The 25,832-nt window shown below is 33.0% G+C and overlaps 5 protein-coding genes and 1 long non-coding RNA gene across 14 annotated transcripts in view; 4 read left to right on the plus strand and 2 right to left on the minus strand.

Moving 5' to 3' along the window:
- Positions 1-553: 553 nt before the first annotated feature.
- On the plus strand, positions 554-4,077 carry Hsl (hormone-sensitive lipase). Of its 4 annotated transcripts, none has more exons than XM_075310222.1 (7): positions 554-689; positions 859-951; positions 1,007-2,586; positions 2,640-2,901; positions 2,960-3,595; positions 3,655-3,780; positions 3,842-4,077. In XM_075310222.1, the coding sequence occupies exons 3-7, from the start codon at positions 1,028-1,030 to the stop codon at positions 3,941-3,943; spliced, it is 2,685 nt and encodes an 894-aa protein (XP_075166337.1). In that variant the 5' UTR covers positions 554-689; positions 859-951; positions 1,007-1,027; the 3' UTR covers positions 3,944-4,077. The 4 variants fall into 4 exon arrangements, with proteins under 4 accessions (XP_075166337.1, XP_075166339.1, XP_075166336.1 ...); XM_075310224.1 differs by having other exon boundaries at positions 1,012-2,586; XM_075310221.1 differs by having other exon boundaries at positions 627-951.
- A 518-nt stretch (positions 4,078-4,595) lies between these two features.
- Positions 4,596-15,902, minus strand: Snp (Snipper). Of its 6 annotated transcripts, none has more exons than XM_075310229.1 (4): positions 15,395-15,902; positions 8,602-8,728; positions 5,597-5,781; positions 4,596-5,534 (listed from the first exon to the last, which is right to left on the minus strand). In XM_075310229.1, exons 3-4 carry the CDS (start codon positions 5,766-5,768, stop codon positions 4,960-4,962), a joined length of 747 nt encoding a protein of 248 aa, XP_075166344.1. In that variant the 5' UTR covers positions 5,769-5,781; positions 8,602-8,728; positions 15,395-15,902; the 3' UTR covers positions 4,596-4,959. The 6 variants fall into 6 exon arrangements, with proteins under 6 accessions (XP_075166344.1, XP_075166343.1, XP_075166342.1 ...); XM_075310228.1 differs by lacking the exon at positions 8,602-8,728 and having other exon boundaries at positions 15,395-15,474; positions 15,542-15,901; XM_075310227.1 differs by lacking the exon at positions 8,602-8,728 and having other exon boundaries at positions 15,395-15,487; positions 15,542-15,901.
- On the plus strand, positions 9,783-11,972 carry LOC142238540 (uncharacterized). Its single transcript, XR_012722750.1, has 2 exons — positions 9,783-10,417; positions 11,473-11,972. It is a non-coding gene; the product is annotated as an uncharacterized LOC142238540 (long non-coding RNA).
- A 1,530-nt stretch (positions 15,903-17,432) lies between the features above and the next one.
- LOC142237821 (uncharacterized) lies at positions 17,433-19,478 on the plus strand. Its single transcript, XM_075309250.1, has 5 exons — positions 17,433-17,587; positions 17,853-18,096; positions 18,156-18,238; positions 18,296-18,885; positions 19,189-19,478. The coding sequence occupies exons 1-5, from the start codon at positions 17,494-17,496 to the stop codon at positions 19,372-19,374; spliced, it is 1,197 nt and encodes a 398-aa protein (XP_075165365.1). The 5' UTR covers positions 17,433-17,493; the 3' UTR covers positions 19,375-19,478.
- On the minus strand, positions 19,383-20,574 carry LOC142237916 (uncharacterized). Its single transcript, XM_075309373.1, has 4 exons — positions 20,273-20,574; positions 19,910-20,200; positions 19,651-19,807; positions 19,383-19,586 (listed from the first exon to the last, which is right to left on the minus strand). Exons 1-4 carry the CDS (start codon positions 20,433-20,435, stop codon positions 19,493-19,495), a joined length of 705 nt encoding a protein of 234 aa, XP_075165488.1. The 5' UTR covers positions 20,436-20,574; the 3' UTR covers positions 19,383-19,492.
- A 3,743-nt stretch (positions 20,575-24,317) lies between these two features.
- The window catches only part of LOC142237917 (uncharacterized), a 222,785-nt gene continuing 221,270 nt past the window's right edge, over positions 24,318-25,832 (plus strand). The window contains exon 1 of the mRNA XM_075309374.1: positions 24,318-24,655. The gene's annotated coding sequence lies outside the window, so the exon portion shown is untranslated. The remainder of the gene's footprint in view (positions 24,656-25,832) is intronic.

Raw genomic sequence — 25,832 nt, forward strand, 5'->3', positions numbered from 1 at the left:
TTTTAAATCCATTTATTTTAATATAGTGGATATTATATTCTTTTTCCGCACCGAAAACCATCAAATTTCCACAGTTACATTTTCTAGTCAATCAATTTCATAAGACAAAAGGTTACGCAATCATTGCTTTAAAATTTATAATTTAATTTATTATCATAGTAACTAAGCCTTAAAAAGTAAAAGTTTTCCATCCATAATTTACAAAGATTCGATAAAAATATATATGAATTTTTGAACTTCAAATTAGGTTTTTGGTGGAAACCCGAAATAACTTTAATGCGCCGAAAACTAGCTTATTTCCATTTTTGATTCAAATATTGGAATCGTGAATTGGAATGTTGGTTGAAACGTTTCCATCCACCTTTTTACAAAATTCCTAAAATATAATTGTCCATGTATATTTTTGGCCTTTTAATTTTGTGTGTTGGGGTTTAAAATCCGAAATTAGTACCCACATTAATGTATTGAAAATTAAATTACGATCCCATTGTGTTCAATTGGCTACCTGCAGCAGCAACGAAACACTGTATTACAACCATATGTAATTCACCACCTCAGTCAACAAGCTGAAAAAGTCATAAACAACAATCGGGGTGAGTTGCCACTGTGTCAATGGTAACCTATCGTTCATCACTATCAGACGTCGTCTTTGTTTTGTATTCGTTTTTCCCAAATGATGTAAATAAAATGTAAGTTAGTGTTATTAATAAATAAAAGGAAAGTTTTAGGGTTAGTGTAAACTAACTTCCCTCTTCGGTGCAACAACGCAGTAGATGCGTATGAACACACACAACATACATACAAAACATATTGCTATAATGTTTTAAATATTTCCATACAACCAATGCAACTCCTAAGACTAAAGTGAAAGTGGCTTTCAAACGCGTACTCACACTCATTGCCGTTAGATCTCATAGATGCAAGAAGACACCAACGGTCTCAAGCACTTGGGTAAGAGAGCATTTGGTAAAACTTTTAAAAAACTTGTCATCATTTATTTTATTAGCCTAGAAAACCGCAGGCTCTTATGAGTAATATGCAATGTTTGCAAGACGTTGAAAACGGCTCCCAGTCTTTAAGTGAATGCAATAAAATTACAGCAATGACGGCAAGCGTGGCAGAGAAACAAGAGTCGGGGTGTAATACCAAAGTGGTGGCAGAAATGCCTTCGTGTTCCGCTCAGCCCAATCCTCAAATACCACACACTCCTGACGAAATGCGTGAAAAATACCGTGAACTTTTGTTGGTATGTCAGGAGCATGCATTACATTTCAAAGAAGATAATACTGAAAAAGGTCAAAGACTCCAAGGGGCCCTTGTCGTTTGGCAAGATTTTATAATTATGGCGGACAGTCTAACAAGAGAGATTGAAGAATTCGCCAGTAGATATGATTTTGATGCAAACACCCCCGGCAATGGTTACCGAAGTTTTATATCCGTAGTGGATTCTTGTATAGAGTATGGGTTGAGCATTTGTAAGAATCTCACATCTTCCAGATCCACATTGTTTTTTCGCAAGAAGAGTTATATGAAAGATGTTGAAGCTTGTTCGCAATTACTTTCATCGCTATGTACGTGCATGAAATATTTACTCATCCTTCACGAGTGGTCCATGAACTCGGAAGATTATGATTTATTCGCAAATGGAGACCATTCGGCTGAAGATCTTTTCGAAAAGGGAGACACTATAAATCAATATAGCTTTTATGGTCGATGCTTGGGCTTTCAATATGGCGATTCAATTCGCAGCGTTTTGAAAATTCTTTCGATAAGTATGGCAGGATTCTCTGAAGCATTTTATGCTCATGATTTCGATGGTCCCCTCTTAAAGACGACACGCAGTGTATGGACAAGCGGAAAATATTTGTTAAATCCTGAGTTGAGAGCCAGAAGAATTGTGAATCTCTCGCAAAATGCCAAAATCGATTTTTGTAAATCGTTTTGGTTTCTAGCCGAATCTGAGCTAATGCAAAAAATTCCCAGCATTGTAGGTACCTCCATTAAAGTCAATCAAGTTATAGAAATTCCTTCAGAACCTCTGCAATTGCCAAAAGTTTACGCCAATGACCCGGACAGGGAGGAGTTATTGGATATTCCTGTTCCGTCAAGCCATATGGGTCCTGGATTGGTTATACAGGCTCGACTACTGTCATCACATCGACGGGAAGGTATGATTGGTTTGGGACCAACCCGATTTAGTGGTTGGCGAAAATTACCCCCACGGACTTCTGCAATTGTTTTCCATTGTCATGGTGGAGGCTTTGTGGCACAATCATCAAAATCCCACGAATCGTATCTTCGGGATTGGGCTGTGGCTCTGGATTGCCCAATTTTATCTATAGATTATAGTTTAGCTCCCGAAGCGCCATTCCCTAGAGCTATAGAAGAAGTATTCTATGCCTATTGCTGGATGTTGAAAAATGCCAGCCATTTGGGAACTAAAGCGGAACGTGTAATACTTGCCGGTGACTCTGCTGGAGCGAATTTGTGCATTGCGTTAACCTTAAAGTGCATAGAGCAAAAAATTCGAATACCTGATGGACTCTTTTTAGCATACTGTCCAACCCTAATCAACTTTGTCCCGAGGTATTTCATATTCGCCTTTTTTAGAAATAAATTTCATTCGCCGATTTTTTCAGCCCTGCTCGCTTATTATGCCTAATGGATCCTCTTCTTCCATTTGGTTTTATGATGCGTTGCCTTCGAGCTTATGCTGCTCCAAGTCCTGAAGTACTAATAGAAAACTCCAAAAATGATGAGATTTTAAAAGAAATAAGAAAAGCATCAGAGGAAGAGCCCCATTACAAACTCAGTCTTGAGAAGACATCTGGCTGCAACTCTCCGTCTAAAAGAGGCTCGTCATTAAAATCATCGGATAAATCAAAATGGGAGGAAATTAAGGTGAACATTAAATAATCCATATAAAGCACAAAATAATTAAACTTACGTCTTTCTGCAGAGCAATAAAGCAGATGCTTCAACTCAATTTGGTATAGAATTAGCTGATGAAGAGACGGAAGATAGCTCAGAAAATACATTTGCGAGCGCATCCTACCATAGCCAGACTATCGAAAGAACTGATCTGCCAGTTGAAGATGATGACAATAGTTCCTGTGTATCGTTCGAAGATGATTCACAACCCATCGAACACTATCCTGTAACGACGAATAAGAATTCGGATGCAGAACAATACATTGATCGTTTCCTCGAGACCTACATAGTAGAATCACCAACTGAGGAAGCTAAAGAAGTGAGCGAAGAAACAATAGAATTGGAAACAGTGCCCGCTAAAACACTTTCAGAGGAGAATCTACTAATTGATGTTAGTAAAGATGTACTCGATCTGGACTTAACTGGAAAGTTTAATAATGCCGTCAATAGTATTAATGGAATTATACATCGATATACACAGTCCTACGAAATAAAGCGAGATGGACACCCGCATGGACCGATGGAAGATTTGCAAAAAATGGATGCTTTGATAGCAAGATCTCCTAGCGCTGAATTTGCATTTCAAATTCCAAGGGATCCCCTTTTGTCCCCATATTTTGCCTGTGATGAATGGTTAAAACAAATGCCCCCCACTAAAATACTCGTAAGTGGATGTTCATATAGTAGATTTTGTTCCCAGCATTACAGTTTTGTGTTTCCTAGTCTTTGGAGATGGATCCATGTCTTGATGATTGTGTGATGTTTGCAAAGAAACTGAAAAAATTGAATAGGCCAGTCAGTTTGGACATCTTGAAAGGCTTGCCTCATGGATTTCTAAATTTCACTTTGGTAAATAATTTCAATATCACCGTAGAATCCGAAAATAAACGCATTATTATTTTTTGAACAGCTTTCAAACGAAGCTATGGAAGGTTCAAAGACTTGCATCAACTTATTGAAGCAATTGATTAGCGAAGAAAACCAATCAAATACGCCATCGAATGAAGCGTAATGCTCAGAGAGCAATCTCAACTAAACGAATAAAAAACATTGGAACTTGCACATACGAATATACATTTTTTTAGAATGCACAGCAAATACATAAATTTATTTTCCTTAAATAATACCTTATACTAACATTTGTAACTCATTTTCTTATTTAAATTGTATTTATATTTAAACCATTATCGTCTCCTGTACGGAATATAAATTTCTTTTTTTAGATAAATTGGACAAGTATCATCAAAGAGCCAATATCTAAAATTTATAGACGATTTTATTGATATCGTTTAAATTGAATGTTTAAATTTTGTTCGATTTTTATTTTTTTTTTTTGGTTTTATATAAATTTATAATTATAAATTGCTGAGTTTGAATTATATACATACTGAATATATCTTAAAACATTGGTTATAAGGTCGTATAGTTTTCGGAGAATTGGTTAGTTATATATCGCTGAAACCCTGTATCCTTTGGATTTCTGGTATCCTTATAACTCTAATATGAACCTTTTAGAGTCCTTCCCCGGAGAAAAAAACAGACCCATTTAACATCAAACAACTTCCTTATATTACTACAAGGTCTTCCACAATGGACGGCTACATTCGAATGAAAACGAAATAAACCATGAAACCAATAGTTAGTTTAATTGAAACACAAATTAATTTGGGCTTTAAAGGTTTTTAGTACAGCGTAATGTTTTATTATCTTAAAAAAGTACAAAATTGTGTGTATTATGAGTTTATAAGAGCGAACAGACATAATGTTACAAATAGAATTTTCGCTCAGTTCATTCTCAATACCTTGCAACTCGAGGTTATCAAGTAAAAATTGGATTACAAAATGGCTTCGTATTGTATTCCTTTTGTTGTTAATTTACATACATATAAATAATTTAGAGAAATTCAGAATTTCTTTGATTAATTTGATTTCATATAAAATATGCAAGTCTTACAAATTTCATCATATAAGTTCACGAAAAGTGGGCTACGTAGTTAAGTGCTCCTATTTGCATTTCGTTGTAACCTCTTACAAAACACAGTTTAAATTCAGTTGGAAAGGTGTTAAGTCTTTAGTTATTGCTAAAGTTGCTCCATCGTTTACCAATTTGTATGCTAAGTGAGACAAATTCCTTGCATCGTCAATTCCAGAATGTTGCTTTCCCTCGAATTCCAAACCTACGTGTGTCAGGGCATCCAAAAAATTAATTGGCTTGTATTTATACCATTCCCTATAAATGGCTCTCATATCTATCCATTGATTAAAGTATGGCGGTTTCTTAAGTCGTTTTCGAGTGCATTCTTTGTTCAAGCATATGCCCAAATCCCAGTCAGTCCATGTGACAAAGGCACAGTTTCCCGCTTTGTTATCTTTGGACATTTTTGGCAGAGTCAAATGTCGAACTCGGAGCTCTTTACGTAGCCATTCTTGGAACATCATTAATGCGGTTTGTAGGGGAATACCGCTATCGACCGTCTTCTGTGTTATTCCTGTTAGTTCAGTACAATAAGCGCTTAGTTTTGGTGATTCAATAGGCATTATGTATTTGTGAAACTCTGCTTCAATTTTTCCAGTCTTTAAATTAACCAATACAGCAGGAAATTCTAGAAAATTTCGAAAATATATTAGAGCTTTATACTATATGAACATGAGATCAAAGAAATACCAATAATTTCAGACTCCCTCCATTTTGGAGGTGCTTGATTTTCCCAACATGTGGCTTCAAAATCGACAGCTATAATATATTCATAGGTTTGTTGTGATAGTTTAGATTTTCCCGACTTTGTGGAAGAGCTACTGTTCTGAGATTGGCCCCCATCTGCATATATTGTGTCCATTAAACCTAATTGTCTGAAAATGTAAAATATTGTTATATTTAGTATATTCTGTGTGTATTTTCATAGAATATATTCTTATTTACTATTAAATATTTTTCAAATTAATTGCAAATAAAAAACAAAAGTTTGGTTTCGTTCTCATCCAAATTTTAGTCTTATACGACATTCACATTATACTTCCAAAATCCACTTTAACTGGATTTCAACTGTCATTTGCCCTATAAAAAGAAATTTCAAATCTCGAAAATGTGGATATTGAGTATAATGTGTAGAGCCTTATAGACAAATTGTTGTTTGGCAAAAAAATGCAAAAACTCTACATAACATAATAACCTTTTAAGACTGTTTGCCAAAACACACAACCATAGGCTTCTCACGTAAGATATAGCCGTTAGTGTGGTCTAAAGCTTTAGAGGTAACATTTTGCAATTCGGAAATAGATAAAATGTCTGACGAAAATGTGACAAAAGCCTGACCCTTCATTCGCCCATGTTGCATTACTTTAACATCAATTGAGATACGTTCATCTCGTGTGACGTTTCTATACAAACTCAATACATCTTCCATGACCACATCCTTCTGGAGGTTTTTGATATATAACTTATTGCTTATATCGCCTTTTTTATAGTTTTTGAAAATTGCCATTTGCTGCATTTCCCTTTCATCAATTTTCGTTTCTAATAATACTGAGCTTTTGGGAGAATCTTGCTTTTGGAATTTTGACGCATTTGGAAAATCTGCAGGTACTTGTGGTCTAGTAGATTTAGAACATGTTTCTTCTGCTTTATCATCGGTCACTACCGGAAGTCTAGATTCTACCTCCTTAGTTTCTTCAGAACATTTTTTCGATATACGAAATTGAATATTGGAACCTTGTGTTGATAGCAAGGTTTTGGGCAGTTCGAAAACACTTTGTGGTGATGTGTTTTGAGTCTTCTTAACATTTTCTTGAGACAACTTTTGCATTGTTTGCAACAGTTGTCTCGCTTTCTTTTTATATAAATAATCGTTATCGGGCAATTTCCTTTTTGGAGCTGCGCAATGTGTCTTCTTTTTATGGTCATCATCAGATGATTCCAATTCCGATTCTGAAACTTCTTTATTTTCCACTGTAATGCAATTTTCTGTTTGAGTACAGGCATCTCTCCCATTTCTTTTTTGGCCTATACTGCCTTGCCTTTGACGAAATGGTGGTTCCAAATTCATTCGATTCATAAGGTGTAGTACTTGTGTATACAACTTTGTATTATTCGTTAGGGACCAGCAAATATTATCCAAAATTTCTTTATTAACCGTTGGATACTGATATTTCAGATATGGTGGAGGAGGCTGATCGAAGTTTAAATCACCATCTGTGGCATATATTTTTTTAACATACTTGTTTATCTCCACAGTTGTTGTAGTTGCTTCTCCGCGATCCATATGCGTTTGAACTCCTTTAGAAATTTTTGAAGTCCTCACTCGGTAATTAGGGGTCTCTTTTGTTTCCGGCTTTTCCTTGCGAAAGTATGCTACATTCGGTAATTTTCCAGCGATGTTGACATGGTGCATTTTCTCCAAGGCACTTTCCGCCTCACTGTTTTCCTTAAAGAGTATTAAAGCACGTTTCCGTCCGAATGGCTTAATCTCATTTGGTTGTATTTCAAGGATAGCTAATAAGTCTACTAGATTAACTTCTTTTGGAATATTCTTAAATATTAAAGTATTCAACTGCTCCATTTTTATGCCGTTAAATAAAGAGCAACTGTGTGTCCAATTCAATCAATTCTGTAACAGCTGTTGTTAAATGAACGGTCGTGTTTGCCGTCACGTTCTATATGGAATAGCCGCACCTTGAGATTTGTTGTGCAATCATTCTGTCTATGTTGTTGTAATATAAATTCGATATTTCCGATGAGGATAGTATATTCTCCAGTAAATCACCACGAATAGGGGTATTTTACCTCACACTGCGTACATCTCTTGTGGATGGATACAAGGGAAAATTAATTATTTCGAGGTTATTTATACCCTTGGTAAGTATTTTCGTTATAATTGGCAATTGAAACTAAATTCGGAGAACTCTTCAATATATCAGGACAGTTTTTTACAATTTGATAGTTCTCTGCAAGAAAAAAATAGTCAAATAATATCCAGATGTTCGATTTTCGTAGCGAAAATCTGTTCAATTTCACTATTTTTATAATAATTGAAAATACAATTTCAATTATTAAAAATTTTCGAGATAAGTATCACTTTATTTTTGCGGTTGTTTTTTTTACATAATTAAATTTAAAGTGACATTTTTCATCTTTTTTTGCCAAGATTAAGGAATAGATTTGGTTTTATTTATTTTAGAAAAAAAAAACCGTGAAAATAAAGTGTTTTCAACCCGAAACGAAAATAATACCAGCCTTTAGGAGTTGGAAAAGAATAGCAAATACTCAAAATTATTTGTAAAGTTAGTAAAAAAGTATGGTTAAAGTCGGGTTTGTCCGCTCAATGTAGAAAAGTTTACGCAATTAGTTTGAATAAAGGTCGAATTACATTCCATGCGTCAATCCGTGCGTTGATCCGTGCATGGTATGTAATTCTACCTTAAAACATTGTAATTACAATTAGTATTAAAGCCACTACATACTGTAGAAAAAAAAAACTTTTTTGTTTTGCGATGAAGTAATAATGTAGATTTGTAGCGCACCACATTTATGAAAATATTTTGCTGAAAACAGTAGTTATATTTTTTATTTCAGCATCTAGCGAACAAAAAATTTTACATTTCTTTCCTGTTTTATTTGCATTTCTATTGTGTCTCCAAATTTCTTGAGGTGTACAGAAACAATAAACAAGTTACCTAAATGATATTCACTTGTGAGTTTGGGACGACGTGTACTTCGATAATTTCAATGTATTTTAAATAGAAAGTCATACAAACAGGAAATTATACATCTCCGCTCCCTACTTAAGCGCTATTTTCAACACTGAAACAACAAAAAGAAAGAAATATATTTAAAAAAAAAAACTATTTTTACATCTTGACTTGTAAGAGTGTAAGATTATGCCCATATTTAGTTTGTAGATATAGATAGAACTGCAAAAGTAAAAACTATTTACATATAAAAACCCAGATAAAAAATTATCTAAAGTCAACAAGAACAGTTTTTGACTTCCATGTAATATGCATTAATTACTTTATGTTCACTTATGACTAAAATTATTATTGTCTTTATTTTGCAAATTGAAGATTGTCGTCATTCTGAAGAGGAATTATTTTCATTATTTTGTAATATACTTTGCATATATTCAAGCAAATGCCGGTCAGCCCACTCCTTCATTCGCCAGTACAATTAAATTATTGGGGCCATTGACTCTAATCCCATTAAGTAATGTTTTTTTTTTTTTTTTGCAATTTGATCAATTGATGTGGTTGGGCGTATTGTAACAGCAATGAATGGCGCAGGTCTAAGTATAGAACACAAGAATCTTTTTAGTAAAGACTAATGGTTGAGGCCTTAAGTGAGAACTGTTGGGAACCTGTTCCCCACAAGAAGTATTCTAGATAACATTTTTAGTTTCAGCCAAAATAAAAATTGTTTTACGGCCATTTTCATGGAGCTCCGTTAGGCTTTAACTGCCAATTAACAGAAAGTAAATTGCAAATATTTTCTCTCCAATTAACTTTAACTGAAAAATGTTCGTCAGTTAAGTTCCTAACTGGCCTATAATACGGTTTAAAAGTTTGTTAGTTAACGAAACACTAACGGAGCTTTATGTAATAATAGCATACAATGTTTGCTATTACAGTAAACGGCGTTTGCTTTTAGAAGAGTTTTCTGCTATTCCTACTAACGAATTTCTTTAGGTGTTGGCTAAAGAACAACTGACGATGTTTTTCTATGAGTGTACCGTAAGAAAAACAAACGAAATAGAATTATTTTGTATCAAGTTATTAATTTGCACACTTTTTCTTGCTTCGACATTTTTAATTAAATATTGATATTTAAGTCGCATACATCCACTTTTAATGTTCAAAGCAATGTTTAATATTTATTATTATTAGTTATACGGTTTTCATCTAACCTAATATACAAATATGCATAAAAATGATTACAGATGATGCATTTTTTTTGTTTGCAATTCAATTTATTCGTTTCTATTTCCATTTCATAGATCGGCCAATGAGTGGTAGTAAATGCAGTGTTTCTAAAACTGCCTAAAAGTGGTTTTTGCCAGTTTTATCTGTGAAGGAAATATTCATTCCCCCAAACCCCCTTACTGAATCAAGCAACTGATGGCGCAACAAATGGAAAACAATAAAACAATACCAGAATATGACAACCACCGATTGTAGTAAAATGCTTCCCAGTGACGTTCGAGTCATAAAGCAATAGACATATAGTAGAATTGAGATTGAGAAATATGTAATGGGAGCTAACGTCAATTTGTTCTCTGATCATTTTGCAATATGGGTTGAACTGGCTGAAGAGGCAAAGCTAACAGAAATGGCCTTGGGGTAATTTGTCTTAAAGATTGTTTTTTATTTAATTTTTGTTTTGTTTTGTTAAGTTGCGTCTTAGATATGAAGATAAACTTTAATCCTTTTTATGGATAAATTATCGACACACACGTGACGTAGTTCCATTGTGCAGTGTGCAATAATCTGCCTTGGGGTAATTAGTCTCAAAATTTGTTTTCTTATTTAATTTTATTTTGTTTAGTTGCGTCTCAGATGTGAAGACATTCTTTAATCCTTTTATGGATAAAGAAATTATCGGCACACACGTGACGCAGTTCCGTTGTGCAGTGTGCAATAAACTTGCTTTTATTTGCCGAATACAGATAAATATTGTTTATATGATACCCTAATGTTCATGCTAAACATTAAAAAATTATAAAAAAGAAGCAATGACAATAGCGAGCACAACGGAAAGCTGTATGCATATCTGGAAATTGGTGTTAATATTTGATTTTCATTACATGGTATTTTGTTGTGTTTATAATAATTCGAAATTGAATAGCCGTACTGCTAAAAATATTCATCGTTCTGCTGTTTTCGGATCTATGAATAATAATATGTATGTTTCCCAACTTATACACAAACTACAATTATCACTGGGAATATGGGACGGCTACAGTGAGCCACAAGTGGAGCAATCGTTAGCATGCTCACATAGCATACAAAGGGTCATGACTTCAATTCTACACTTAGCAATTGGAATAGACTATGAAAACTATGTATGTTCATTCTTGTACATATTTTGAACTGCTATAAAAAACATAGCAGGGCTTGGAAAATTCTCTGAGCCTGACCTTTTAAGAATATTGATGAAGTAATGGTCCAATAAACTAAATCAAATTCAAATGCGTTTATTTTAAGACAAATTACAAAAAATTATAATAGTTTGTATAGAATAATATATTGGAAAATATTGGAAAGTTTCTCAGGTAACTAGGAAATGCTGGGAAACAAAACTGTATCGAAGTTTCGATAACGAGCAACACACAAATCAAAATGTTTCTCTTGTCTTACAATTATTTTATTTGAGAGAACTGAACTTATGAAAAGAAAACGGTAAATAATATATAGTAATTCAACCACTTTGTGGCGCACCCATTGTACCACTTCACTTTTCTTTTCAGCTGCATTAAAGTTTATTTATAGAATCCAATAATCATAAGTCAGCTATACTCGTTTTTGTAATGATCTTTCGTTGCTTCATTACAGAATCGGACGTTTCGCTTGAAATGCTTTGTAGTGCTGTTTCGCTAACTGCTCCTCCACAGTGTTATTGCTGGCGGTGTTGTTATCGCTTTAAATCATTGGCCGTTGTCGAGGTTGTTTTTCCCGTTCTCGGTTTCGAATGCAGTCATGCAACTGTTGCAACAGAGCCATTGCTGTTAACAAGTTCCGCACATTATTCGACCGCCGCAATTATTATTAATTGAAGTTTTCTTTATCAGCGAGTTCAGTTCAATTGTTGAACATTGCATGGGTAATGTGACTAACTGGCATAATTGCATAAATGAGTTTTCATCTTACAACAGGATATATTATGTATTGAGTCTTTTTTATGGTAGTAATGTTTGGATATTTAGTGTCATATGTGATATTGTAATATATGATTTTCTTTTTTAAATAAATTTAATGTTCACAAAAGGTTTTATTCATTACAACAATATGTATCTTAAAAGATACGATGTTGTTCAAATATAGTTATAAAATTTATAGTTATAAAATTGAAATGATATTATAAATAAGTATTCGAAAAAATTGTCTATGTCTTCTCCTAAAACCTTACTTGGGATGGATTTGGAGAAAGTTCAAACAACTGAATCTTGATGGTACACTAAAATCCAAAGATGCGAAAATAATTGGAATAAACTCGAAACATTAATATTTTCAGGCAGCTATTGAACAATTCTAATTGATTAGATTTTGAGAATCGTAAAATATTGCGTTTAGTAAAAACTTCAAAACCTAATTAAATATTTAAAAAAATATATTGTACGACATCATAATAGATTTATTTATGAACTGCATTTATCAAAATTTGCCATACCATGTCTAAATTTAAAACAAAGCATTCTCGATAACTGAAAGTACAATAATTTATAATTCAACAATATGATTATATAGGTGTGTACATGTTTGTATTTACGCTAGAGCTGGCTACTTCAGAAGCCCTGTGGAGAAAATAATAAATATTTAGATATTGTGTTTTTTCTTCAATGAATCACATGTTCGATTAGACGTCGCGAAGTGATAAGGTGCTAATATAGATGCAGCACGACCCCAATTTTGATCTATTTATATTCAGTCAGAATTGAGTGACTATTAAATGCTTTAAGCTAAATAGAAACTAAGGTTTCAATATTCACACCAAAATTAAATTTGCATGTTAAATTTTTATTGATAGCTAATGTTTTTGATGAAATAGCAACAAATTAATATTATCTGTTTACATTTGTAATGAATATATGTATATACATATGTACTACTTCACAATTTTTTTTTATGAATATGCTTTCTATGCCAGTTATATCTGGAAATGTTTTATCGTTTTATGAGTTTTTCTAAATGTGATAATTATGCATATGATAATACATGCGTGGATTCGCAACAACAACTGTGCGCTCATATATAAGGCTATTAGAACACCCAAAGAAATTTGTGAGCAGACACAACAGAAAAATGTGCTAAAACAGCAAACAGTCTTCTGAAAAATGGAAAGCAAACATTGTATTCTGAAATGCCAAAGATTATTTTTAATTCGATTACATTTAAACATGCTTAACTTTAGCTGAAGTTAATAAAAAGGCAAACTAGTAGCTATCATAATACAATAAAAACTATATTAGTTATGTCTTGTATTTGTTTAAAAATCTGACTATTTCTCAAATTAAGGCATTACATTCGGCTAATATTTTAATGCCTAAAACATATACTAATCACTAATCGTTTGATGGTAGTCTATGAAGTATACAAAAAAAAAGGAAAATTGCAGACAGTGCATGTTTTAAGCTTTTTTTTCTACCATTATCTGGAAAAATATCCATTATTTGAACTCCCGTCTTGAGATCCCTTGGTTTTTTAGACTCACATATAAGTTACTATTTTTAGTTTGTCCAGCTCAGTATTCTAAATGAATTATAAAAATAATATTTGAGATTTACATTCTCTAAGTAATAACAATTATCAATTATCATCAAAGTTGCAATACATAGGATGCATATATCATAGTGGTCATCCCTCATGTCCCTATTACAAAAGAGTGCAATGAAACATGAAATGCGCAAACCAGTTACCGGCGAATCTATGCCATGAGTCAATATGTACACATCTAGCCAAGTCAAAGTACAATGACATTTACTACTATCGCTTTTCTTTGAGTGCCCCCTTTCAAAGATAATTATACTTAAATGTCGAGGCTTAAGTGTGCGAAAAGAGAATACTACCATACGTCTTCAGAAAAAAATTAAGAAGAATAAATACGAGTCACATTTATGTACTATTTTGATTAAAAGGTTTTATCTTGGGTTTTCTTTTTTAATTGATAGCTAAAGAGGCACTATTTATATTATTAAAATAAATTTAAATATGATTCGGTTGAAATGACCATTTTTGCAAATCTCTACTTTCAAAGAAGGGGCTCAGCTATTGGAAGAGATTGGAATAGTAATAGAAAACTTTCGGGGCACGTAACTCCGAAAATAGCCTATACCGGTATATAACTTTTTTTGTGTTTAGAATCCAAATACTTGTCCTAAAGTAGATTTAAGCCAACTAGGGTTTATTTATTTTATTTTATTTACTCAACAATTCTGTAATACAAAGCCAATAGAGGCCTATAAAAATATACTACATCATAACAAAAATACTGAGCAATCGATATAATGTAATAATACATTAAATTAAGAAGAAACTGATTTAATTGGCTCCCCGGCCGCACGAGTAGTAGTGGTTATTTAAATGGCAATGAAATAACAGTCTATTTCTGCTATCCGAATTCTAGCCTTCGTTCGCATACAAAACGAAAATCAGCTGGTTTCGGTTTCTCTAAGCTCTATCTAAACGACAAGTTAGACGAAAATCAATGCGAACGAAGACGTAACGAAATCTAAAATTGGGTTTGTCTATATCGATTGTCTAACTGAAATGTCAAAATCACTCACTTAGTAAAGACCTTTCGTTTTTTGAAAAAGGCATGAATAAAAAAAGGGAAAATTTATAAATTTATTAAAGCTTTTAATGTAAATATGTGATAAAAGTGATTTATATCGATCTATTTTTTCTTTATAACCGCCATAGGGACCTGTTATAAGGAAAAGTCTAACATGAACAAAAACATACATTTCGAATGAAACACTCATTAAAAGAAGAACTGAACTGCAGTTATTGTAGAAATTTGTAAATACAAATCCTTATCTCTCTACGCGGGCTAATTTGTTAAAAAATTATTGAGCTAAACCAAATATCAGAAGCAAGAAAAGTTTGCCAAATAAACGGGTCCACATCGGTTAATAATTCAATGATTAAAACCGATATGTTCATCGTAATTAAAGGAATAGGACAAACAATTAGGTAATATGGGAAAAAATTTAAAAATTTGAAGCAGAACAAAAAGTGAAGCAGATTTTTGGAAGAAGGAGTGACGAAGTAAATTTTGTGAAAATGAAGCAAAATACTTCGATTGAAGTAGTACCGGCAGCACTGAACGTAAGCCATGCGAACGAACGAAAGGAAGTTAGAGAAACCCAAATCTAGACGAAAGTGAGTGACTACCTTTTCGTTCGCAATTGCTTTCGTTCGGATATCAGAAATAGGCTGTAAGTGGAAATTGGAATTTTCCGGGAATTCGCTCCCACCTTCCCGAAAATTAAGTGAATTCCCGGGAAGTTTTCTTTGCAGTATTTTCAAATCCATTTTTAGTAGAATGCATAATATAATTTAATTGTTTTTGATATTATTTGTTTTTATAAAATGGGAATGGAAAAAGTCCTATGACATGTAACCAATAGTAACCAGACATGCTTTGACAGTTTGAACTGTGATGTAGTTCCTTTAGTATTTTTATCATGAGTCTTAATTACGTACAAAATTCAAACTTTTTTCATTTGTAAAAATACAATATAATTTAATAGCTCACCTTGCAATTCTTGTTAGTGCCATGTTTCTTCTATGTTTTCTTTTTTACCACTGTAACTGGTCTATATTACTTTTTCGATTCTATTAAATTAAACTAGGAATCATTTATAAATATATATAGGGTGGCAGTAGTGTTATTTTATCTCACTTTTTTTCAATTTTCGTTGTTTATTATTATTGGACAATTGTTTACATTGTGGGATTTGATATTTTATTCTTAATTTGTTTATAAAATATTTATTGTTGGTCTTGTTTGGTCATAGATTCCAGTTAGATATGACTACTTTGCCAGTCTATCCGTTTGTATGTGTCTGTCCAGTTTCTTTGTTTGGCCGGCATTTTTCATCCAATATGATATTTTATTCCTGTTATCTTCTATTCATCTACTCTGTTTTTGTCTTTGTTATGATTATTCCTTCCGCGGCGCGGACAACACAGAAAATTCAAACTACGTTAACCGAAAGAAGTTGTTGAGAGACTACTACTGACTGATACTACGACTACTGAATAGGGAATTGAATCAGGGCTGCCAATTTTGCCGATTTATCGGCATTTTGGCGATTTTTTACTCAACAAATGGACAACTCCGATAGTTTCCGATTTTGACAATATTAGCTTCGTTCTTTAGACACATATTTTAAGGAGTTAAACTTTTTACATTTTGACGAAATTTTTGAAAATATTAAAATAAATTTGAAAATTTTTGACAAAAAAAAAAAAAAAAATCGGAAATAAAACGTGGACTACTTTGGCTTTGTGAGTTTTGTCAAAATTCGTACAAATAATCATGATTCCTCCACAATGATTTACTCAGAATGTGCAATAGAAACTTTTACTATCCAGTACAGTACAAAAAAATAAATAACCACATATAGACATATCTATCGGATACATCATAAAAAATCACTTGCTTTGGGAAACACGGGACTTTTTCTTGAGTTTCACAATATTTTGTTTTTAAATAAAAATGTTACTGAATTAATAACAATATTTTAGAAAAATAGTTTTTTTAATACAAAAATAACAAAATATTTTGTTTTGTTTGTTTTAGAAAATGAACTTCTCTCTTATCACTGAGTGCTGCCCGATTCCATGTTAAGCTCAATGACAAGGGACCTCCTTTTTATAGCCGAGTCCGAACGGCGTTCCACATTACGGCGAAACCACATAGAGAAGCTTTGAAACACGCAGAAATGTCACCAGCATTACTGAGGTGGGATAATCCACCGCTGAAAAAAATTTTTGGTGTTCGGTCGAAGCAGGAATCGAACCCACGACCTTGTGTATGCAAGGCGGGCATGGTAACCATTGCACCAAGGTGGCTCCCACATTAATTTCATTAATTTTCTTATTTGTTTTTGTCTTGTGTTTACCCAAAAAATGTTTGATTTTAATATTATATACATTTCCGATTTTTTTACGATTTTTAAAATGCAAGTGCCGATTATGACGATTTTTATCGAAAAAAGTGACGATTTTTCTTGAAATTATATTGGCAGCCCTGAATTGAATTGAAGAATGCTCAAAGTCAGTGATGCCAATTTGGTGCTATTTGATTTCTAAAAAGCACTAAATTGCCTTTTTGGTGCCTTTTCAAAAAAGCACCAACTTGGTGCTTTCTAGCATTTTCATTTAGTGCTTTTTGTGCTTTTTTCATTTTGAACAGTATTAGGTTTAATTGATACAAAAATTTAGATTTAGATTTTAAAAGTATATGTATGAATATTAGAATATTCTTCTAGGATTATACTTCATAAAATCTTTGTACTTTTCAAAAGCTTCTTGGTTACTATGTACAGTTTTTCCACACGAAACATAAAAGTAGTTTTTTATTTGAATTCTGTTTGTGCGCACTAAGTACCGTTGGCGGTGTGGACTGAGATTAAGCAATCTGCGGCGGTATTCTCAAGTTGCTAGATAAATATAGTGTAAACGACACATTTTATGGAATCTAAAAAATGTTGTACAATTAATCTCGTAATATGAGCATAGAATAGAAAGCCTACCTCTGGAATGTGGGAAGAGGGTAACAGTTTTGAATTTGGCTGTCATGTACTAAAATATTTGAACATTTTAATTCGGTCGAAAAAATAAGGACAAATGTGGATGAAATATCAAGAATATAAAAATCATTTCTTACAAACTGAACTACAACATGTAAAAGCAACTACCATAAATGATTTGGTTAGTAAGGGTAGGTAAAAATTAAGATTTTAGTAAGAATAATGAACATCCAGGGACTTGGATTTTAGATCGTTGTATCCGTAGATCATTGTAACCGTCTTAAAGAACTTGAACAATATGAGTTCTCAAATTAACAGTCTTTGTCATTTGTACAATGAATTCTAGAAAAAAAGAAACATTGTGACCTGAACAATTGTTCGTTATTTTCCGATCATCCTTACAAACGTGTATATGACACATACAAATTTTAATTTCATATTTTTTTCTTGATGTAGAGTTTGAGAAACGAAGAAGCAACCATACGGATTTTCCCGTTGGTGGCCTTACATGCGTATCGTCTAGTTACTTTGATAGTCGCACCAATTTGGCCTATGGTTTATGGGCCTTGCCGAAACTAATAAAGGAAATCGGAAGTGATGACAATGAAACTCAATATAGAGCCTTACAAACTTTATCCGAATATATTGTAAATCCTTTACATGCTCAAAGGGCTATTATTCAATATCAAATTGTCAGAAGGTAAGCCACATATTTTTTTTTTATACAATTAAATAATTATATTATTTCACTTTAAAAAGATGTCAAAATCTATTTTTTCGCATTCGCATGAAGTATGAAACATCAAAAAGTCGTTATGCTGATCGGATATTAGACATATTTTGTAAGTTATAGCACTAGGTGTGATATAATAATTCATTATAAAAGTTTGCTATAATTTTCTTCAAGACTATGTTGCGTCTTATGGATCAGTTTTATAATATTGTACGCGATCGGGAGGAGCATATGTTGAGAACTTCAAAAATATTATCACTTTTGACTGAACAAAGTTCAGCTACAATCTTCTTATTGAATACCTACAAAGTAATGGGAAACCTAATGGAAATTTGGCAAAAAGACCCGTGCGTTCCCTTCTATCCCGAAGATCTATGGTTGCACTTACAGCATTTCTTGGTAGTAGCCCCGGACGAGGCGGTTGCATGTGGATTTTTCGAAATTTTCTATACTCGAATTAAGGCCAGAGTTTTTCAATTTCATCGGTACGACATGAAATGTTTGGCTTTACTATTACGTTGTGAGGAAGGTCAGAGGCGTTTTTTGGAAGCAGATGCAGTTAAGGAGATGTATGAAATTCTGAGAGATCCTTTGAAAAAATTGGATACATACGAAAATGTCATTTTTGTTCTAATGAATGGCATGTTCGCCAAGCCTATTATGTGGAGATGCCGTGAGTTCACCAATCTGCCCACCATAATAACGACGTTGGCTCAAACATCGGCTGAACAAAACATGCAACTATTTTGCTTACAGGTACTTTTAAAAAGATATTTTTTTATAGCTATTATATACAATTCACTTTAGCATCACCCTTTATTTCTTGTATCGAATAAAATATTCAGTGTATTCGGGGACCAATTTGTAGATTAATGCTATAGTGGGGGCAAAATAATGCTTGTCCGGATGGAATTTAGTCAAAGTTTCTTGTAATATAAATGAAATTTAACTATTTCATACGATTTTCTGTAGGCATTCCACAAAAAACACATACTGATATGATATTACAATATAAAATTTCACGTTAAAAACTATAGCCCCTTTTTTGTTGTACTTAAGCTTTTACGAGAATTGGGTGAAATGCCATGCATCAAACGCTACATTCAAGAAAACTGTTTGGAAATCCTTAAAACTATCACTTGTGGTCCCGTAATAAATAAAAAATTTCACACTGAACTTATATATTGGCTGCAAAGAGAAATCTATCATACGTCCGACTTGAGAAGGAATCTTCGATGTTTTTGAAGCATATCTTTTGGTAACTGTGTGGTTTTTATTTGGTAAACATTTTGTCATAATTCTTGTATATTTTTATAAAAATTAAAACAAAAAATTAGTAGCGTAAACAATTAGCTAAAATGTCTCATAAAAAAACTCTTGCTTCGTCTGGCTCGAGGGCTATACCAAGTACACCAGTTTCATGGCTGCGTTTATTATGATTGAACACAATATCAATACTGAAAAATACATTATTATTATAACATAAAAAAAAACTTAATTGATATCTGACATATAACATACCCATAATCCCTTTTGATTTTATGTAAAATAAGTCGATAAATATCGCTCATTGGCAAATGTAGAGAGTTTTCTAGAAATTTCTCACAAAATATATCGATAAAAGGACTTTGGTGAAAATTTGTGGTTTCTTCATAGGCAATTACAGAGTACTGTAGACCTGTAGAGTTAATCAAATGAAAGGTGTGAAAATGATAGAATTTAGTCTGAAAGTTGTGAGTGGAGTTTAGTGCCAAGCAATCATAACTATGCGTTTACATACCTTCATAGATATCTTGTAAATTTTGGAATTTCTCTGTCGAATATACAAACTTCCTTCTTTCCTCCACAGCTCCATTTTCATCTTCCGTGTCATTGAAATCTTGTAATTTTTGTATAATGAAAAGTCGCGTTTTTCCCAAAAGACTTTTATTTGTTTTGAATAAAGTCAATAATTCCGAATCTAAGAGAATATGAACACCATCTTTGGTACATATGAAACGTTCGTTTTTCGTTTTATTTTCCAGTACTATGACTACCACATAACGGAACAAGTTAAAACTAAGCTGAGTTACTAGAAAACGGACAAAATAGATTAATTTGAATGTTTTATTTATTAAAATAAAGTTATATACAAATAACTTACAGTGACACATTTGCTTGTGTAGTTCATCGCTTGTAAGATGATTGAAAATGCATACGCGGTTATTAAGTAGTGGATCCTCCAATGTTGTTTTTAATTTTTTCGTTTCCCGATCGTAATTATCCACCCAATTGAAAATAAACGTATTTTCATGTGACAATTCCATCTTGATTCCAATCGAATGTTGGGGAAAGTGATCTTATCGATGGTAAATTATAATATGGAAGACACATTAAGTCTTAAAGGGTACTTCCCTTTTGTATTTTAATGGTTCATACTGGATTTTTGTTGATAATGATAAATGTATACACAAATCATATGGTTCCATGATTCATACAAAAGCAGTGATGCCTACTAGACTCATAAGGTATACAAAGATGCACCATAATTTGAATTTCCAATAATAAACATTGCCGCTTCTTTTTTTTTAGATAATTAAGGAAACCTAAACTAAAAAAAGGGTTCATATTATACCAGTGATCGGGAGCGGCCCATTTTTTTCGCTCCGCTCCGCTCCTCAGAGAAAATTATTTTTTATACCCATCGTCATAGCATAAGCGAAGGAAGGCCTCTGAGAAGGAGGCTTAGACCCCCCCAGAAAAATTTAGCCCCCCCCAGAATTTGAAAACCTATTTACGATTTTACATTTTTATAAAAATTAAACAAGTATATACTTGTACAACGCACAAAATTCCACTAAAGACTTTCATGCACAATCGAATTACTTGAGTTGTGGTAGAAGTCTGATATTTATGAAATAAAGCTGTGGTTTAACTTATGATTTAGTTGAATAAAAAATAGTAATTGATATTAAAATTATTCTTTCATAAATTAATATCTTAATCATGCTGCAAAAAAGCGTCGCCAAAAAAGAAGTGAAAATGTTCTTTTTGGGTTTGGAAGTGGTACAAAATTGGCGGAGAAGCGATGAATGTAATATGAACTTGTCATAGAACGAATGTCCACCGTTTCAACAACCGTTGCAATGAATTTGCATCCCTTCTTAAGGTGTGATCCGAATTAAACATTTTGTGATATTTTCCCAAATAAATAATTTTTATAATTTTTTTATGATTTTTAATGCATTCTAACGCTTGGTTGAAACGTTTTCCCTCGAATATTTTCAAATATTATCGATTTTTCTATAATGGATTTAGCATTTTTGTGACAAAATTTCAATAATTTGTACCATTTTATTTATTCTTACTCTTTTTTTTTTAACTATTTGAAAAAAGAAAACAAAAAATTACGCATTAAAATATAAAAAAATGAAGTAAAAAAACTTCCTTCCATTTTTGGAAGTGCTTTTAAAGTTGTGCCTCTAGAACAACTCCCAAGTTTTTGCTGGGAAAAGTGTGGAACTACCCTACGGGAAATGGATCAACCACAGAACTGGTACAGGACTAGTCCCTGGTGTGTATGGACCAGTCCCAGTTCTGATCAAAACGTATGGAAGGGACCGTCCACTTTAACATGGGTTTGTAATTGACGGAGTAAACTTACATTTTAGGACGCGTCTTGGACTCATCCCAAAGGACACGTCCTGGGACGATTTAGCAGGAGCAACCCATAAACAGGTCCTCAGGAACCAGTCTCGGACAAACTCTTAGAAATCTCTTTCAATTTGGGCTCGTAATCGAACCCGAAATGAAAAAAAAATTTTGAAATATGTCGAACAAAAGGTTATTCTGATAATTTTATTTCACTAAATGTGAAAATTGCAACTAACTGGAGCACAGGTACCAGTTCTGTGATATGTCCGTCAGTGGCAATTTGCACCAATTTCCCCGTAGGGTACTTTTAGTTGCTTTATTATAAATTGATTGTCGAGTTATTTTGATGTCTATTTTTTTATTCAATTTTATGAAATAAAACATTAGTTGAACCTATAAGTTCAGTCTATAAAGTTTTAGCTAGGGGGGCTATAGCCCCCCCTAGGAAATTTGTCTAGCTACGCTAATGCGTCATAGAATGGTGATTGGGGTATAATATGTTTGCCATTCCGATTGTAACATATCGAAGTACCGATTTTCGCCTATATAGAGTATATATTTTTGATCAGGAAGAAATTGTAAGACGATATAAGCATGTCCGTCTGCCTGTGGTAATCACGCTACAGCCTTCAATAATAGCGCTATCGTCCTGAAATTTTGGCACTGATTCGTCTTTTGTCTGCACGCAGGCTAAGTTCGAAGATGGGATATATCGGTCCAGGTTTTTATATTGCTCCCATATAAACCCCCGATTTGTGGTCTTAGGCTTATATAAACCGAAGCAAATAGGGTAGCCTGAAATTAGAAATCTAGAGATATTTTAAGACCATAGAGAGGTGTGCTGAAAATGGTGAGTATTGGTACAGCCCCCATATAGACCGATCTCCCGATTTTACTTTTTGGGCTTATAGAAACCGATGTTTTTATCCAATTTGGAAATCTGTAGGTTGGAGTCTAGATTCTGTACGTTTTTTCAGAACAACAATTATGTGTGCAATTATGATTTATTGGTCGTTAGATACCTATTAGAAGTAAGAATTTGAGTAATGTTTGCACTCAGCAGTGGCGATTTTAAATTGAAAATGTGTGTATTTTGGCCATATTTGCCTAAAACGTAAAAACATATAGTATATGGGGGCTTTGTCTCAATCTTAACCAATTTTGACCAACTTTGACACACTTTGCTAAAATGCTAATTGTACTCTCTGCGCACAATTTCAAAACATTCGGAGTGAAACTTTGGTCTCCATGGTCATATGAATCAAAATCGGGCGAAAGATATATATGGGAGCTATATATAAATCTGAACCGATGTCAACCAAATTTGGCATGCATAATAGGAATATTAGTTCTACTCCCTGTACAAAACTTCATATAAATTGGAGTACAACGTTGGCCTCTGGCTTCTGGGGCCGTATAAGTGGATATCGGGCGAATGATATATGGGAGCTATATCTAAATTTTAACCGATTTTAACCAAATTTGACCTCATTACCACACTATCAATAGATCTAGTTTTAGTGTCAGTAAGTTTTCAATATGAGTTAAATGATACGAATAATACTTTCCGGCAATTGGTCAACTTCACATTAGTATGTCATTGGTATAGATATTTTTGACCGTTCGCACTAATGTATTTAAATAGGCTTAATATAGTCCACATGGACAAATACAAATTAATTAAATTAAAATTGGTAGCTCCATGTAAGATTTAACAGGTATCCGATTTCCGTCTGGCAATCAGTTAGTATAATTGGGTTAAAATAAGACAGAGACTGTAGCCCTATTATGTTATATCCACTAGAAGTTTCCAGTGGTAACACATCGAAATATCGAATTTGGGTTCAATAAATATTCTTAATAAAGCTGAAATCTTAAGATCTAGCCGTATCCGTCTATATCTGTCTGTCCTATGCCATATCTACCATCAAGTTAAATTCATTTTTGATTTATGTCGAGGCCTAGGTCAACATGAAATCGGAACAACCCAATTTATTTTATTTAAGAACTACCGAAACCAATTTACCGGTTTTAATTTACCCGGAATTTGACTAAATTCTTTAAAGTCTTTATGTTTTGACCCAACAAATTTTTATTAAATTAAAATGTATCTAAATATTTGCTCAATATACAAATGTTCTAATAACTCCATAGATTTTTTTCTTTGCATTGAAATGTATAAAAATTGAAAAGAAGGAGTAAATATTAATTCAACATTCAAACATGAACTCAACAATTTTTTACGATATTTGAAGCTACGAATATTCCCTTAACCAAATTTTCACCATTACTCCTATTGACAAGAAGTGTCCCAAACTTTTCTCCTTATATTTTCCCCCACGGATGGTAGTGGTGGATTTTTAAATTAAGCTTGTCTCTCCATACATTATGTCCCAACATGATTTTCCTTTCATAACGGCTGCTAGAACTTTTCTCTCTCATGCTTAAAAAGGACTTTCGCACAAAAAAGCTTAACCGTTTTAAGCACCTGTGACAATGTTATTTAAGTGATGTTTTACGGTCTAGTTTGTTTAGTTTTCAACTGACTCGCGAACGTGAACGTTGGAACCGTATTTGTATCATTACTGAAGTCGCATGCATGTGGATTACGGGCTAAAGTTATTGTAATTTGTTTTTGTAAACATTTCGCATTGCATCCAAACAAAACATTTGCTTGGTGCTTGCGAAAAGAGCTTTCACAGCTGTTTGTGTTGCTTCGTTTTGATTTGATTTCAATTCCGAATGCCATAATTTTTTATCACAGAATCAGTTCGTTGTTTGTGATGGTACGTTTCAGTTATCTAAGGTCAGTCATCGGTTAGATACCAATCGGTACGTGGTCGTCCGTCGATTATATTCAAAGAAAATTCGCTCGTCATAATTTGAGTCCAAAGTAATTGAAATATACTGTGAAAGCATGAAATGTTCTTAAATATAATTTTATAAAAAAAAAGTTAAAAAATTAATGTGTAAATTTTAAATTTTGATTAAATTTAAAATTGTTGAGAAAAAAATATAAGTGAGTTCTGCGAATAAGACCAACAACAAACCTGATGTGTGTCCTTGTGCAATTTATACTGCTGAATAGTTCCAAATGAAAACACAGCACTTAAATGTTTAATCGTATATATTAATTCTCTGGCGAAATGAAGGACTATAATATGACCCTAGTTTTAGTGGTTTAACGAAAGAAATATTTAAAGTGTTTGTATTGATTTATTTAAAAAAGAGCTCATATATAATTATGCGAAGAAAAATACTATAGAAAAAAGCCTTCGTAAAAATTATTACCCCATTTGTTGGCGTTGGATGTTATAGGTTTTGCAGGATACTCTATTTTGTTTTAGTTTAATTTTATTTGAACAAGTGGGTAATTGATTCAGGCCAATGAATGTTGCCAGATTTAATTATATATCGCTTTACATTTAACTCAATTAAAATAGAAATTGACTTAATGAGCCATCAAAGATTTGTGTAGGCTAGCGTTGCATTTTATCTGTTGAGGCCTTTTCTTTCAATTGCTTGCTTCAATCTCATAAATTTGTTTACGACAATGCATGTAATCAATCTTTCGTTCAGGCTGGAACAGCTGGAGACGTCAATCCTGGTTTTCCGATCATTTGTTGACACATTGTTGTCGTATTTGATACAATTTTTGTACCCAGTGTCCTATGGCTTTAGGATTTTTTTTTTTTTTAATTATTTAAACTCATTTGATTTTGAATCTGTAGTTATTTGACAATGCTACATCTTTCACATTGAAATTTCTGGCACGGCGGCAAGTGAGACATTGGCGTGTTATATGAATCAGTTCATAACATCGTCTGGGTAAACAAATTTCATTGGTGTCTTCACCAACAAAATTTATCCTCAGAAATCAATTTATACTAATCCTTCGGGTTTTATTAATACAGTGCACTGGCGGTAACGTGAACACCGCCTAACGTGAACTCCCCATAACGTGAACACGCTTTTCCTTACACTAACTACTCCGTAACGCTGAAAAACATGAAAGTTGGCCTTAAAGGCAATGCCAAATACAATTTCAAATACACTTACGGAATTTTTTA

This window comes from Haematobia irritans, chromosome 5, assembly GCF_050003625.1.
Source record: "Haematobia irritans isolate KBUSLIRL chromosome 5, ASM5000362v1, whole genome shotgun sequence".
In the NCBI taxonomy this organism is placed as follows: domain Eukaryota; kingdom Metazoa; phylum Arthropoda; class Insecta; order Diptera; family Muscidae; genus Haematobia; species Haematobia irritans.

What these genes read in the sequence shown, in the direction of transcription:
- Hsl (XM_075310222.1), top strand. Translation starts at nt 1,028, where the DNA reads ATGAGTAATATGCAATGTTTGCAAGACGTTGAAAACGGCTCCCAGTCT. An exon ending in CTAATCAACTTTGTCCCGAG is followed by an intron (nt 2,587 to 2,639) that starts GTATTTCATATT and finishes CGATTTTTTCAG; the next exon opens with CCCTGCTCGCTTATTATGCC. An exon ending in GATTTCTAAATTTCACTTTG is followed by an intron (nt 3,781 to 3,841) that starts GTAAATAATTTC and finishes TTTTTTGAACAG; the next exon opens with CTTTCAAACGAAGCTATGGA.
- Snp (XM_075310225.1), bottom strand. Translation starts at nt 7,487, where the DNA reads ATGGAGCAGTTGAATACTTTAATATTTAAGAATATTCCAAAAGAAGTT. An exon ending in ACAACTGTGGAGATAAACAA is followed by an intron (nt 5,782 to 7,146) that starts GTATGTTAAAAA and finishes TTACATTTTCAG; the next exon opens with ACAATTAGGTTTAATGGACA. An exon ending in GAGGGAGTCTGAAATTATTG is followed by an intron (nt 5,535 to 5,596) that starts GTATTTCTTTGA and finishes GAAATTTTCTAG; the next exon opens with AATTTCCTGCTGTATTGGTT.
- LOC142237821 (XM_075309250.1), top strand. Translation starts at nt 17,494, where the DNA reads ATGTGGATGAAATATCAAGAATATAAAAATCATTTCTTACAAACTGAA. An exon ending in AAATGATTTGGTTAGTAAGG is followed by an intron (nt 17,588 to 17,852) that starts GTAGGTAAAAAT and finishes TTCTTGATGTAG; the next exon opens with AGTTTGAGAAACGAAGAAGC. An exon ending in TGCAACTATTTTGCTTACAG is followed by an intron (nt 18,886 to 19,188) that starts GTACTTTTAAAA and finishes GTTGTACTTAAG; the next exon opens with CTTTTACGAGAATTGGGTGA.
- LOC142237916 (XM_075309373.1), bottom strand. Translation starts at nt 20,435, where the DNA reads ATGGAATTGTCACATGAAAATACGTTTATTTTCAATTGGGTGGATAAT. An exon ending in ACACAAGCAAATGTGTCACT is followed by an intron (nt 20,201 to 20,272) that starts GTAAGTTATTTG and finishes TCCGTTTTCTAG; the next exon opens with TAACTCAGCTTAGTTTTAAC. An exon ending in AAAATCAAAAGGGATTATGG is followed by an intron (nt 19,587 to 19,650) that starts GTATGTTATATG and finishes TGTATTTTTCAG; the next exon opens with TATTGATATTGTGTTCAATC.